Source organism: Sinocyclocheilus anshuiensis, unplaced genomic scaffold, assembly GCF_001515605.1.
Source record: "Sinocyclocheilus anshuiensis isolate Anshui unplaced genomic scaffold, SAMN03320099.WGS_v1.1 scaffold1885, whole genome shotgun sequence".
Classification (NCBI taxonomy): Eukaryota; Metazoa; Chordata; class Actinopteri; order Cypriniformes; family Cyprinidae; genus Sinocyclocheilus; species Sinocyclocheilus anshuiensis.
In genome coordinates, this window is record NW_015542322.1 from 948,035 (window position 1) to 964,050 (window position 16,016).

The following is a 16,016-nucleotide window of genomic DNA, read 5'->3' on the forward strand; positions in this document are numbered from 1 at the left end:
TGAGTTCTTCTGTGTCATCACGTTCTATTAGTTCTACAGCTTCAGTTTCGGAACTTTCACGCTTAGTAACACATACAGCTGTGCCCTCACCACAGTGCACCAGTGAAAAGGGACCCCTTTCAAACAGTGTGGCGTTCCGAACGTTGTTTAAGTGACATATACCGGTATTGCGGTATTTTAAAAAGTCATATCATAACAAAAATAAACACCGGTATTCGGTATGAACCGGTATACCGCCCAGCACTACCGCTGAGTGCTATGAAACAGCTTGAAAGATCAAAGACAATTTTTAATACAACTCCGACTGGATTCGTCTGAAAGAAGAAAGTCATATACACCTAGGATGACTTGAGGGTGAGTAATTTATGGGCTAATTTTCATTTTTGGGTGAACTAACCCTTTAACTCAACCACGCTGTAAGAAAAGATCAATGACTCAATGCCACCCAGACAGCCAACTCACTAGCTACACTTTTAGCCGGATAACATGAAATGCAGCCAAGGTCCTGAACACAACTGTCAGCAAATAAAAAAAAATATTTAAAAAATCCTGCTTATAAAGCGTCAAGATTTCATGGAATTATATTAATACGGAATTCAACTGATATGTGGTCACTGCGGATATATTTTTACATGACTATTCATATTTGTCATGTTTTATGGACACATTGTTCATTTGTAATGAATAATCTTACCCAAAATGTTTTTAAAGTATTTTTCATTACATTACTGAAAACAGACATAGTTATGTTACATGAGATATCTGGGGGTTGAATTTTCAGCAAAAATAACTACATCATGTTTGGAATATAAAATTACTAATTCAACTGATATGTGGTCACTGCACACACATCTAGTCATATTTGTAATGTTTACAAACATGTTTTTCATTAAACAATCTTACATTTTGGTTCCAAAAGATACAAAAAAACAAATATATTTTAAAAATAGCATAATAAAATATGCATATAAAATATCGTTTTGAGTTTTCAGCAAAAATAACTATATCATGATAAATTACATCATAATATTAAATTACTGATATGATAATTCAACTGATATGTGGTCACTGCACATACAGCAGCTATTTTACATATCTAGTCATATTTGTAATGTTTTACAAACATATTGTTCATTACTTATAAATAATCTTACATTTTGGTTCCAAATGTTACAAAACCTAAAAATTTTTAAAGTATTTTTCATTCCGTTATTAAAAAAATAGATATAGTTACGTAGCATAAAAAACATCATGGTGATGACTTTCCAGCAAAAATAACTATATCATGATAGATAACATCAAAACGTAAAATTATTGATATGATAATTCAACTGATATGTGGTCACTGCACATACAGCAGCTATTTTACATATCTTTGTTTTTTTTTTATTTTGTAATTTTTTTTTACTTTGTAATTTCTTTTATATTTGTAATGTTTTAGAAACATATTAATTTCCTATAAAGAATCGTACATTGACCTTGCATTACTCTTACATTAAAGTATTTTTCATTAGATTACTGAAAAATAGACATAGTTATGTAACACAAAACATCTGGGGGTCGAATTTTCAACGAAAACAACTATTTCATGATAAATACCATCACTGGAATATAAAATTGCTCATCCAGTGATGTAATATTTTGTCATACCACCCACTCCTATCCCAGCTTCCCCTCTGAATGAAGGCTTTCTCACATTTCCAAAACAGTAAGAAACAAAAGAACACATAATACGCTAGTGTGTACGTGATCATCTTTAGGTAATTTAACTATTCCGACCACTATCTGGACAGGAAGTAACCTTCTCGGTTTTGGTTCCTCATGGCTGTGGGTCAGAGCACGTCATCCATTAATTGTGGATTGAACACTTCTCATTATATCACACTTAGCAACAATCGCACATGCATTCAGCTTGGCAGCTACACAGTCCAGAAACATTTTATTACAGCCCACGTCTTCACCTGATTAGAAAGGGCCATTTGCATGGCAGTCAACATTTCAAAAGATAAATTGACTCACTTTAAGTTTCCTGAGTCATTCTAGCAGGTTCCATTCACTTTCAGTACAACTTGGCAAAGGTTTCTGCCTGTAATCGCTCGCTTGCTCTTTCCGTCTCATTCCCTCTTTCCTGTCTCTCTCCCTAGAAGGATTTATGCAGTAGGTACCAGATGAGGGTCAGAAATTAACCAGTGCCCAGGGCGCAAACACTACCAAAAATGTCCTAAATATTTGCACTGGGAGGGCGAAAAACAACCCTGTCATTTTTTTTATGCTTAAAAGTGCAATGTGCAATAATGCAATGTGCAAAAAATAATGACTGTTCAAAAAAGTTCCTAAACACTCTCCTCAACTTCTGTTGGTTGAAAACATAGTTCCACCGCAGTCTCACGCCATTGTTTGAGCAAATGCTGCTGTGTTAGACTCAAACAAACACAGCACAAAAAAGTGCTACATTTACAATAACACAATTACATAGGCTACATTTTTAATATATAGTTAACCAAAATAAAGTTAAACTGGGAGTCCATTCATATTAAATATTTCAGTTGAATAATTTAATTGAAATGTAGTACAGTATAGTAGTTAGAGATAATAATGCATAGGATATCAAAACTAGGGTACAGTTTGGATATCTTCTGCTTTATCATCACAGCTATTATTTAGCATTGATTTGTTTTTATTATAGAAATAAATGCAATAAGTAAAATGAGAAATATTACAAATAAATTATTTTGAATTTTAATTTTAATTTAATTTGAATAATTAGCAAGTAGCAACCATAAACATTCACTCATATTTATTTCATTAATTTATTAATTTGAAATAATTCAACTAAACTATGATTAAACTAGGTGGCTCTCAAGCAGCAGTTCCAGGGGTCCCATTAGGTTTCAAAATAATCGACATTTAATTATTTTAACATAATATTTAATAATAAAAATAATTTCAGCATTAAACTGACATTAGATTTTTGAGTTTACTATTCTTTTTTTATTTTTTATAAAAAGTACCAGAAGTGCATATCATCTTAGAAAGGAGGTCCATTTAATATTTTCTTGGACAAAGGGGTGCCTTCTATTCAAAAGGGTTGAGAAACACTGATATAAATGGACTGCACATTTTAATATTGTTATCAAATAAAAAGTACCCTCATAAAAAGTAAAAAAATTACTCTGGAAATAAACTCCAGGAAGTGAAAATTGCTCCTTAATAAAGTAAATTTCTGACGCTATAGGAACCAGAAAGAACTACTCCCACATCCAACAGGTGAGTAATCACATTTTTCTAGCTCTACCTCCTAAAGCCTCACATCCGATTCATTTTACTGCCCCTCTTTTTCATAAACGAAGTGTGTGAAAATTGAGCAGAGCTCATTTTGTCAGGAAAACAGCAAAGCGATTGTGCAATAACCTGATTTTAATAAGGCTATCACAGCCGAAGAAATGAGAAACAGAAGGGATGCAGAGTGAAACAAAATGGAAAAGAAAGCAGGAAGGAACGGGAGGGAGAGCAATCGATGGAAGTTCTACTGAAGGCACAGTACGCAGCAGCTCAGAACAATGAGTGCAAAATGAGTGTGGCTGGAACACTCGCGGCTCCCATTACAGAGAGAGAGGGATGGAAGAGAAGAGCTGAACAATGCCGCTCCGTTCCCTGTAGCGAGGACGTCTTTCTATCAGTCCTTGTAGCACCTCTACTTTCACACAATGGAGTTCAGAATGAGGCAGAACAAAGGGGCCGATGATCCCAGAGGAAGGGGGATTAAGATTTGGGCTGTCCTATACATGCTCGACACACTAGAAAAAATGAATTCAAACACGCAGCGTGTGTTCCTCTGATTCATTCCTATCATGTACTACACTGCCTGATAAAAACAAATTGTTGAATATGCTTTGTGTGTAGGGATGTAACGGTATGAAAATTTCTTATCACGATTATAGTGACCAAAATGATCACGGTTATCCGTATTATCACGGTATTGTTAAAATGTCCTGGAAATGTTCAAAAAGTACTGACACAAATCATTTCACCAAGTTTTACATTTAAAATCAACAAACCATCCATCGTTTAATCAATATTCGCGTTATTTTTGCTGCACGCAGCTTCACGCTCCTGACGCGGCGAGTATAAACCAGGCTCTACACTATGCGCTGCGCAGCTCAAACGAGTCGCGCGGTTTCGTTATGCTTTCAGTTTCGTTTGCCGTTTGATGTTTCTCACATGCAACAGAAATGCATCGCTTATGAGTTAAACAATGCGGTGGTCACACCAGTGCGACCACACACAAAATTTAGTCGCACCGGCAGAAAAAATTATCGCAAAATGCGCCCATTTGGTCGCACACTAGAGCCCTGTGCAGTACAGTATTTATTTATCCTCAGTTGTTCAAAAAATATGAAACGGTAATACTAACCGTGGGGTATTTTATCACAATTTATCGTCAAACCGGTAATCGTTACATCCCTGTTTGTGTGTTTGCACTAGTGGAAGACCAACACGGCTTTTTCCATTAATGATTCTTATAGTACTCTTAAGGACTCAATATCTGAAAAAAAAAAGAAATGCAATTCCAAATGTGATTAATTTAAAACAATTATTGCAAAAATGCCTTTAACAGATTTTCTAAACACAACATACATGCAATCCTATAAATGGCCTATTAAACTATAATAATAAATTAATTAAAAAAAAAAAAAGTCAAAAGTTCAAAAGTTTGAGGTCAGTAGGATTTTTTAAATGTGTTTGAAAAAAAAATGCTCACCAAGGTTGCATTTATTTGCTCAAAGGAACAGTGAAAACAGTAATATTGTGAAATATTATTACAGTTTAAAAGAATTGCTTTCTATTTTAATACATTTTAAAATGGTGCTCAAGAAACATTTCTTATTATCAATGTTAAAAACAGTTGTGGAAACATAATATTTTTTCAGGATTATTTCATGAATAGAAAGTTCAAAAGAACAGCATTTATATTTAAAATTTTAAATTATAAATGCCTTTACTGTCACTTTTGATCAATTTCATGCATCCTTGCTAAATAAATATATTAATTACATAAAAAAACAATATACTGCCCCCAATTTTTTTTTGAACAGTAGTTATTTCAATTAAAAAATATTTATGAAAAAATGCTGACAAAAAATTAAATAATGTACATGTTGTATGAACAACTAGTGATTCACTAAAAAGGACTGACTCATTAGAATCTTTCATTCATGTTTCTGGTTCACGGATTCATTTTTCACTGATCAATCTTTTGTGGAAAAGGAGAAGGTTCTTCATTCCTGATCCAATAAACAATACTATGACATAACTACTGAAATAAACATTTTTCACATTATATTTAAAACTGGCTTAACATCTCAAAAATATTAACCAATTTATTTCTATCATTTCACTAATTAATGAAATGTACACCAAAAACGCTTGAGAGAAATACAGGTACATTGTGAAAAGAGACTTTATCTGCAATGCACATGTGCTACTTCACAAGCCTCCTTTGTGTTTTTTTGCAATCTCATCCAGGGGAACTAGCGGCACGGCAAAAATGTGAACAGGGCAGCTGGAAATGACTACGCCAATGATGAAGCGCTGGGAAGCGAGCAGTCGGGAAGATGCATGCAGGATAACTGACAGTGATCTTAATGACCCACGACATGCAAATGCGTTATAACGCTTCTGGTCAGATCAGTCAGAGGGAGAGCATGATGTTGTAGGGCAGGCAAAGCAATTCACATAATAGAGGACAAGACAGCACTATTTGATCATTTTACTGCAGGGGTCACACCCTTTTAAGCCATTTCAGAGGAATAATGCAAGTGTACACACAACATATATGCATTGTGGGTGTACGTTTGTGTGTGCAAACAAGAGGCTAGGAATCGTAAAGCTATTTGGACATCTGCCAATTGAACTGTGGCGTTACAGTCCCAGAGTATCACAACAAAATTTGGAGGTAATTCAGACTCCGTGCTGGTTTTTGTCAAACAAAACAAGCATCTAGTCATTTAGGGGACTGGAGCTCAAGTCGGCCTCAGGGAGGTTAAGTCCTCTCAATAGTGGCTTAAACTGAATCCACTCGATCCAAGGAGCCGTTCGAATCGCCTGTGCAGCTTTTGTAACCGTTTAAGGTGAAGTTTAAACAGCATATGTCTGCAAAGACAGAGAAAGTATGACCACACGGCCCAAAAAAAAACAAGTGCAGTGTAAGAGATAGTTATGGCATCCCCCTCTGAGCATGTGAAATACAATTAAATAAGTGGATTAACCTCAATACAAAAGCAATCCCCCTCGCAAGGTAAGAGAGAAGAGGACAGATACATAGACGCGAAAGCCAGACACTGCAATTAGAAAAAGACTAATGTTCTTAGGTTAAACAATTTTATAATTTTTTATAAAAATTCATCAACAGAAAGCACACAGGCTGTCACACTACAAACTGAAAATCCCTAAAACACTCTGAATTTTGTGGGATACAGTCATATAATTTCATAAATGCTAGGGGAAATACATTGATCTTCGCCTGATTTATGGTTATTGTGAACCTGCTAAATTAATTTTATTTCCCATAATTCATATAAATAATATTCACTACCATTCAAAAGTTTGGTGTCAGCAAAATTTTTTTTTAAAGAAGTATTAGTTTAAGTTTCACTTAAAGAAGTGGTTAATTAAGAGTCAGCATTGTCAACATTAATTTTACATACTAAATTCTTCTAGTCTTTTCTGCTCTACTAGTTTGAGATTTTTATGCTATGTACATGAGGTTGTTTGGTTTAGTATTTGATTGAATGATCAAGGCTACTGTTACTTGTCTGTATGCTTACATTATCCTTGCCTGTATATTGATATTATTGATACATTGCTTGTCATTTTTTCTGACAGTCGGACTATGTGTGTATGAGTGAGCTGGTATTGATCTGTTGGTTCTATGTATAGCATAATTTTTAAGCGGATTTTGATTTTTTTTTTTTTGTATTGAGATAGAACTGTATTAGGAATAGCATAAAATTTATATGTATCTTGGAGCATGTATTATGTATAGATTATTTCTTTTATATTTATAGGGTGACAATTTTACCATCAGTCCAGGGATTGCAAATGTAAAATAGCCTTCTGGCTAATTCTGGCACATTGTAAATTTATGTATTATTGATGTGCATTGTCCCTGTCAAATAAACCTGAAAATAAAAATAAAAAATAAATAAGGATGCATTAAATTGATTAGAAGTGACAGAAAAGACATTTAGAATTAAAAAAAGATTTCCATTTCAAATAAACGGTTGTTCTTTTGAACTTTTTTTATTAATTAAAGAAAAAAAGTATCAGAGTTTTTCCACAAAAATATTAATCAGCATAAATATTTTTAAAGTTTATGATAATCCGAATGTTTCTTGACCAACAAATCAGCATATTAGAATGATTTCTGAAGTATCATGCTGCTGTCACAGGAATAAATTACATTTTAAAATAATCAAATATATAAAAAAAATGTTTTTACTTTTTTTAAACCTGTAAACGGTATTTATCGTAATATATAAAGTTTATAATAAAATACATAAAGATGTCTCTTTATTTTTTCCCCAATAATAATAATAATAATAATTTCTTTTGAAATATAGGGGGGGACATTTGTCTACCAGACCTCTGCGGCTATTTCTACAGCCATTCAACCTTCGTGTTTCCAAACGACAGAAAACAAGCCAAGCTGCAAGCGTTATGCACACAGCTGCTGTCATTACGCCATACATTTCCTTGGCTCAGAAACCCCTCCCCCACCTGCTAATAAGGCCGTCATATGACCTGACCAGAGCACTAATCACACAAATGTTTATCTGGGTGAATAAGTAAAGGGATTCCTGCATATGGCACAGGGTCTGTGTCATAAACGAATGAACCAAACAGAACTCAGTTTTTGAAAAGCAGTGGGGTTGCTTGACAGATCTGGGCAGTAGGTGTGCGGAGTGAGACTCATCTACTCTAAGCCCCCGTCAGGCTCACGTGTTGCTTCTCTGCAGACGTGTGGTGCGCATCAGGGCATCAGGCAGTAACGGATTATGGGAGATTTTTGTCCGTTCTCATCCACAACTCAGTCTATCAACTCAAGTCTCCTCGTTTGTGGCAACCAATCAAATACAGCCCAAGTAAACGGTTGCCTAGCTACTGCATCAAGCTCTTGGTCAAAACCACCAATGAGTGAAGCATTTCAGCACCACCACTTTAATATACCTATTTTTTTTTAAATAAACAAATGGCCTCAAAAAATGTGTTACAGGTAAAAGTTTCTACTTTTTTGAATACTAGAGTCAAATAATTTAATGATGTTTGGTACTATTAACAGTTTTTAAATATCTGCATTGCATTCTTCTATCAATGTGAATGAAACAGCTTTCGCTGTAGTTGTAAGCTTAGTCTGAATGAAATGTCTTGAGAAAGACAAGCTGGGTGCAAGTAAATATATAATACTGCTTTATAATCTTGTGGTAATTAGTCCTACCTATGTATATGGTCGTTTTTTTTTTATTAAAAATGTATAATTTTATAAATGCTACACATTTTTGTATTTTTATAATTTTATAAATCAAATACATTTGACCATTTGACTTTAGGAAAATTGGAATATATTAAATTAATTATATTCTCCATGATTCACATAAATTATGTACACTCATTTAAAAGTTTGTCAATAAAACAATTTCATATTTTAATATTTATTTAATATTGTAACATTCTAATGTTTTAATATTAGTCTCTTATACTGACCAATGCTACATTTATTTGATCAAAAATACAGTAAAAACAATAATATCATAAAATAATATCACAATTCAAAATTTGCTGTTTTGATTCCTGTGATGGCAAACCAGCCATTACTCCAGTCTTCAGAAAGTCTTTCATGAAAATATTCAAATTACAGAGAATACAGTATTACATACTTATTTCGGTCCATAAACATATAAACAAAATGTAGTAACTGGTATGATATATTTAGGATCAATTATTTGCCACTTCCTTAGAAGCACTAAGAATCATTAACAGAATCGCTAAGGAACAAAATTCATTAAGCGGAATCTGAATCATTGCATTAAATCAAATCATTAGATTCCCATCCCCTGCGAATTAATCAATTTAAGTTGAACTAGAATTAAATGCCCACACATCAGCGAAAGTAGAGCGAACATTAAACCGAGCATCCATCTCAAACGAGACGTGGATGAATTGAAGATAGAGTTACACCAGGATGACAAGAACCACACCTTTCCTTCCAGAATCTCTGTATTAACTGATTCTGTCACGCCCCTCTCGCTCTGCTAACAGGACGGTTGAAGCGCAGTCCGGTCTCTTAATTGGCCAGCCTGCTGGAGACAAGCACTCAACAAAGACAATAGCTGTGCCATAAACAAGACCCTCACTGTCCATGCGCTCCACTTAATTTCACATTAGCTGCATTGAAAACTGCAAATCAGCAAATCGAGGAAGGCAGAAAGACATACTGCACCAGACACTTCACTTACTAACCTTCTGCTGTTATGACAGATGAGCTTCTCCGACCTGCTGAGGCAGGTACAATTATATATAATGCAGCAGACCAAAACTACAACAAGCTAAAGCAGAATAATGCTTATTTGATTTAAAAAATGCAAATCATTGAACACGATTCACTTCCAAGTCAACAGTGGCTCAGAGAAGCTTCACCCTGGATGCAACACTGTCAGAATTTCGCACGGCAATAAAAAATAAAGTTTACTATCAGCTGAATTGACCCAGAATCCTCCTCTGTGTATGACTCAGCTTATAGGCCTTTCTGACATTCCCACAATATCAGGGCAACAACTGAACATTCAAATGAGAGAAATGAACACATGCCAATGAATATATCCAACCGATAGCAAGCGCCGCAGGGCCTCTAAACACACCTTAAACCTGTCTGTTCCTGGAAAAATCCATTTTTCATTCTTCAACTGAAATGACTAAATAAAATATAATTTTTTCCCTTTTAAGCGCCATGTCTTTTTTCTCTAATCAAAAGCAGCTTTGGTCTTCAGGAGCTGCACAACAAAGCATGCAAGTTCTGCGACACCACATGGTACTGATAAACACATGCTTGCACAAAAAGATTCACAAAATTATTGCAAAACTGCAGGTGGGACTATTAGCCAGATTTGTGCTGCAGGGCACAGCACGCATTCTCATGTGTCTCTTCAAGTTCTGAGGAAAAACAGGGCTGGACAGAGGCAGAGGCAAACACTTTTGCATGCTTTTAAACATGAACACACTGGGCTCTATCTGAAGGACTGCGACCATCCCGGCAGGCAAGGTTTCAACACACAGCTACTGAGCTAAACAGGTCTGTTTCCTATTAAAACAGGAAGCTGGAGACATACTATCAATGGACTTGTCCCATTTTTAAATAGCCAACAGCCTTTAGTCCAAGTCACAGCCATGAATTCTGGCTTACTGCATGTAGTTACTGTTAACTAGGGCTGTGCAAATAACCGAATGCGACACTGACAAGATGCGCATGAAAATCGCATTCGATTATTTGCACAGCCCTACTGTTAACTAAAACCACAACTATTAAAAATCATTTTTGGTGTATATATATATATATATATATATATATATATATAATACTGTGTTGCAAGTCAGAAGTAGTGGTCAAATGGGTTGTTAAAAGACGATGCAGATACTTGAAAACCAATTACATTTTTATATTACTCAAATATTTACACAAATTTTATTAAAAACTGTCCATTGACAAGGCTGGTGGCTAGATTTTGGACCCGACAAACATCTACTTCTGTTAACCATTTGATGTAATAATGCAAAACTGGACAAATACAAGCTGATTAATTGGCCTAATCACTATATTTGTCTATAGTGATTAGGGTTGGGTACCGAAACCCGGTACCAATATGGCACCGGTACCTATGTAACTGGTATGTACTAGTATGTACTAGAACCGAATCCGAACGCAGATTTCGGTGCCTCATTTTGGTGCCGTGCCTGAGCGATCGATTGATATATTTGTCCTCTGGTTCTCCGAAACGGACGTAAGAAACATCATCGCGCCACCGCACGTGAAAAATAATTTCCCGACTGAGAAAATGCACGTGAACTCAAGTCAGAAAGGTCTAATAATACAAATCCAACCAGTGTCCATGTTGTTTTCACATTCCGACTTAAAAGCACAACTCTGGAAATGAGAGCATTCGAGGAGCGCGTGAATGCAGTAATTACACTTGCTCTGACGGCAGCAGGTAGCCTTCTGTTAACTAAGCTAAACATGTTTAAATTAAAATGCCTAAAGCTAAACTTCCCTTGTATTCACAATTCTAAACCTGTTGTCCAACAAAAGAGAACATTATAAGCTTTTTACTCCACAACACCAGTCAAATGCTTCCTTTTGTGATCTGATGTGGCTTCTTGTCACAGAATGAGGCAGAAAATATGTTCCATAGGCTACCTATAATAGGATGTCTTTGACCATATTAAGGATTTCCTGGAGGGTCATGTGTTCCACTACTTCTGTGACTGGATATGTGGATTTTCTGTGCGAGGGTGCCCTTTGGCGTCCAGTATGAATGAAACAGACATCATGTGTTTATAGTGCTAATGGCCAATACCCAACCCTAATAGTGATAGTCACAAGTAGGTGGTATTATGGGGAGAGTATTTTATTTAGGGATGCACGATATATCGGCCACCATATCGGTATCGGCCGATAAATGCTCATTTTTTCTCAGGCTCTCAAAAAGTATATAAAAATTTGGATATAGATTTATCGGCCAACATATCGGTTATCGGCTTTCAAAAATAAAGAATTATCAGTTATCGGTATTGGTCAAAATGTTCATATCGGTGCATCCCTAATTTTATTGGACAAATAAATGAATACACCTGTGAGTGCAAACTGAATCATCAATATTTTTGGTCTGTTTTCCCAGATGACTTAAACGAGCATATCTGCTACAAGGCAATAATCACTCAACTTTTACAAGTACGCAACCATACAGATGGCCTCAAATGAGCAGACAAGGACTAAAAGCCACAAAACTCCAATTTGGACTATAACAACTTGAACAACTTCAGGAGACAATGCCTTTTCAGTGAACGCTGAGCGAAATAAAACACAAAGCACTTCATCCCACTGCAGCGCGTACACTGAAAGAGTGCCGAATCGAATGCCTTACCTCTTGCTGACAGTTTCTTTGTGTTAATAATTTTAGCAGCATATTCCTGGCCAGTGGATTTTTTCACACATTTCCGCACCACGGAGAAGGCACCCCTGCGAATGAAGAACACACAAAGTTTAGTTTCCCTCAAAAGTAAAAGATGCACCTGACTCTCGCAAACTCGGAAGAGCTGTCAGTCATTGAAGATGTAACAGCGGTTCTATTATAAATGAGTGATGAGTATTCCAACAGCTTGCTTCAAAAAAATGATTCATCATTTTCCACCATGTTCTAAAATGCTGTTTATTGTAATTTTATGTAATTAATATAATGCAATTGAATGTGTTCATTGCTTACAACGCAAATAAAAGTTACATTTGCATGATTCTACATTAACAATAATTTACAGTGAGTCAAGAATCCTTGGACCGATTCGGTCCGATTTGTGAACGAATCATTCCGATTCATTGACAAGATTCGACACAAAAGACCGATTTGTTCACAAATCGGACATCGCGAGAAATTTAAGTATGACAAAAAGAAGTGTAAATCAGAAAATGCTCTCATGTCTGCACACAATTAGACTTAAGACAACACTGTCTACTACACTTCGGACATTAGCCTCTAAAAATGGGCGGCGTGCACAGCACTTCGCATCTGCATGTCAGTAATGCTCTTCCCAAAAGTGAGATTTAATACTCAGAAAGGCGTCACTGCTCATTTATTGATTTTATAATCCCTCTTTATCGCTCCCCTCCTAAGATATTAAAGTGTGATTAACTGTGTGCGCGACACACTCAATATTTCATTGTAATATCAAGTACGCGGCTACATAATCTTTAGTGCACTACATAGTGCACTACGCTGCAATAATTTTAAGCAGCTGCAGAACAATACGATTTAACCTCGGGTTACGAGCATAAAACAATCCACGTTTGCAGACAAATACCCAAAGTAACCGAGAAAACCTTCCTGCCCATCAGCAAGCCCTTAAAATAAAACAAGGCGTGAACACAAAACACAGTGTGTACTGTATTCAACATTCTACACCACAGATACCTTACTCAAAACCACTACAGCCCTTTAAACCTGACATTAACAACGGTTAGAGCTTAGATCAGCACAGGGGACTTGATCGGATCAAGTCCAGGACTGAGTGCAGTACTCGGTTCTGGTCTTGGTCCGATCAAGCCCCCTGTGCGTGGCTCTCGGAGAGGTTTACGAGACTCTTTGCAAGCCATTTCCCCCGCTGTCAACATCCAAATAAAAGAATGGAACGAAACAAACAAGAGTAACTTGCGCCGATGACGTCACGCCGCTACAATGTTGCGCGCACTTACTTTCCCAGCTCTTCGTAAAGTTGATACTCGTCCGTAAACCTGGTCGAGGTTACAATTGTAGCCATGTTGTGTGTGCGTGTGGGGAGGGGGTCGATGCCTCTGCTGCTGCGGTTCAGGTTTCGGGAGGAGAATCTCATGTGTTCCAGAGAGAGAAAGAAGGAGACACAGACGGAAAGAGCGGAGGGGAGGGGCTGGATGGTGGGGGTGGAGAGAAAATCACGCGAGACAACGCGAGACTTCCCTGCAATCAGCAAAGTCACGGGTAGGGTGACAGACTGACAGATCTTTTTCATTTATTTTATATTTATATATATCATTCATTTAATGGCAAGAGTCATTTTTATTCATAATATGCATCGAAAAACATTTAACTGGTTAAATTATGTAAATATAAAAAATAAAAAGGTGTCAGAATATAATACACGTTAGAGTATAATAAAGCAACACAACACAATATTAAATAAATGATTTCAATTCACTTTATCTATCTGTAATATGTTTGATAATACTGTAAAAATAATAATAATAATAATAATTTATTCCTGTGATGGAAAAGCTGAATTTTCTGCAGCCATTACTCCAGTTTTCAATGTCACACGATCCTTCAGAAAACGTTCTAAAATGCTGATTTATGTTGATAACAGTTCTGCATCTTAATATTTATTTGTTTATTTGTTTGTTTGTTTGTTTGTTTTTGGTCCTGTAATACTTTTTTCAGGATTCTTTAATTAATAAAAAATTAAAAAGAACAGCATTTATTCAAAATAGAACTCTTTTGGAACAATATATACTAAAAGTTTGTGGTCATACACAGGACATTGAAAAAGTATGTTTTTTCTTTCCTTCTTTGAAAGAAATTAATATTCAACAAGGATATGTGAACTTAAAAATAATAATAAATAAATAAATAATAAAACAAAAAATGATAGAAAAGACTGATATTGTTAAAACTGATTTAATTCTTGAGAAGTATCAACAAGTTTTTTGGTATTTTATCCATTACAAATGTCAAATTCCAGAGTGCGTATGAGAGCCAAAATAGCTGGAAGTATGCAATGCCCCTGCTCTCTCTCTCTCTCTCTCTCTCTCTCTCTCTCTCTCACACACTCTCTCTGAAGATTCATTTCTATTTTTGGTTAGGTATTTTGTTGTGTTTATGTTTTTTATGAACAACAACTGAAAACATTTAGCTATAGTTCCAGCTTTAATATGTTTTTAAAGATATCTATCTATATGTAAATATATATATATATATGTATATATATGTATATGTATGTATATATATATATATATATATATATATATATATATATATATATACACATTGCTATGTATATATACATATATATATATATATTTACATATAGATAGATATCTTTAAAAACATATTAAAGCTGGAACTATAGCTAAATGTTTTCAGTTGTTGTTCATACACACACACACACATAAAGTCTTGTAGCTGGTGATTTCCTTTTTTATTATTAGGGGGGTTTTTTTGCCTTCACTAAATTATCCTTTTGCTTCTTTCAATAGTCTCTCAATGAATATGAGGTCATAAAAACAGCATAGTATAATAAAAAATATTTTGTTTAAATACTTTTAGATGAATAATAGCTCGACAGACGACAGGTCACTCAATATACATTGCTTTTGCTTCCATTTAAATATCAGAATACTTTATATCATTGTCTGGCCATCATGCTCTTATAAAGCCCACTGCATGCGCCAAACGCACTTTCAAAAAGACTTTGCTTGTCAGGTTATCGCACCTTATAAGTGCTTCTATTCCTTCACTCAAGGGACAATGTGTTCTCTCACTCTCACGCCAGATTGCAAAGATGAAAGTCTGCTCTCCATTTAAAGCATCAGGCAAAGAGTTTTATCAAGAAAACAAATGAGAGAGGACCATTACGTCTAAGTAATAAAGTTTGTTATGGCTGCCGAAGATCCTTTCTTGTGATCGACTTCCACAAAGATGAAGTCATGGTAAAAATCTTTATAGAGATGAAACATCGCTGAGCCCATGTCATGATTAGCATTCAGTAGTTTGAATAGTAAATTTAGTTACATCCTAAATGAAGCTTATTTCGCAAAAAAAAAAAAACAGTTCTATAAGAAATGCGGTTATGTGTCATTATATTGTCAATGTTCCTTAGTGAGCTCTCAGTTATTGGCCTGTGTAATCACTAAATACAAGCAGCATTCATAATTGATGCAGTTTTACTGTTCATCTGAAATATTCATCACTTTCATCCATTAGTCCGTCATAAACATAAATCTAGTGTGGTCCATGAGAATGCCTTCAGTTCATTTAAATTCCAAAACTGCTGAGATTGTTTTTTTTCCCCCCAATAATCTATTTCAAATCAGCAAATAAAATATGACAACAATGGTATCATATATTTTACTTCTTCTTTACTTTTAAAAGCATCACAAAAAATGCACAGGAAGAAAAATGTAAACCAGAAAAAAAAATTATTGTACAGTTTTTGGAAGTAAA

The 16,016-nt window shown here is 35.2% G+C and overlaps 1 protein-coding gene across 1 annotated transcript in view; it reads right to left on the reverse strand.

Annotated features, from left to right (window-relative positions):
- Nucleotides 1-13,738, reverse strand: part of LOC107690933 (calcium/calmodulin-dependent protein kinase type II subunit gamma-like) — an 83,284-nt gene extending 69,546 nt beyond the window's left edge. Inside the window, exons 1-2 of the mRNA XM_016489362.1 lie at nucleotides 13,517-13,738; nucleotides 12,195-12,289 (exon numbers count right to left, since the gene is read on the reverse strand). Of these exons, the coding sequence (XP_016344848.1) occupies nucleotides 12,195-12,289; nucleotides 13,517-13,653 (232 nt within the window). The 5' untranslated portion in view covers nucleotides 13,654-13,738. The remainder of the gene's footprint in view (nucleotides 1-12,194; nucleotides 12,290-13,516) is intronic.
- Between the last annotated feature and the right edge of the window lie 2,278 nt (nucleotides 13,739-16,016).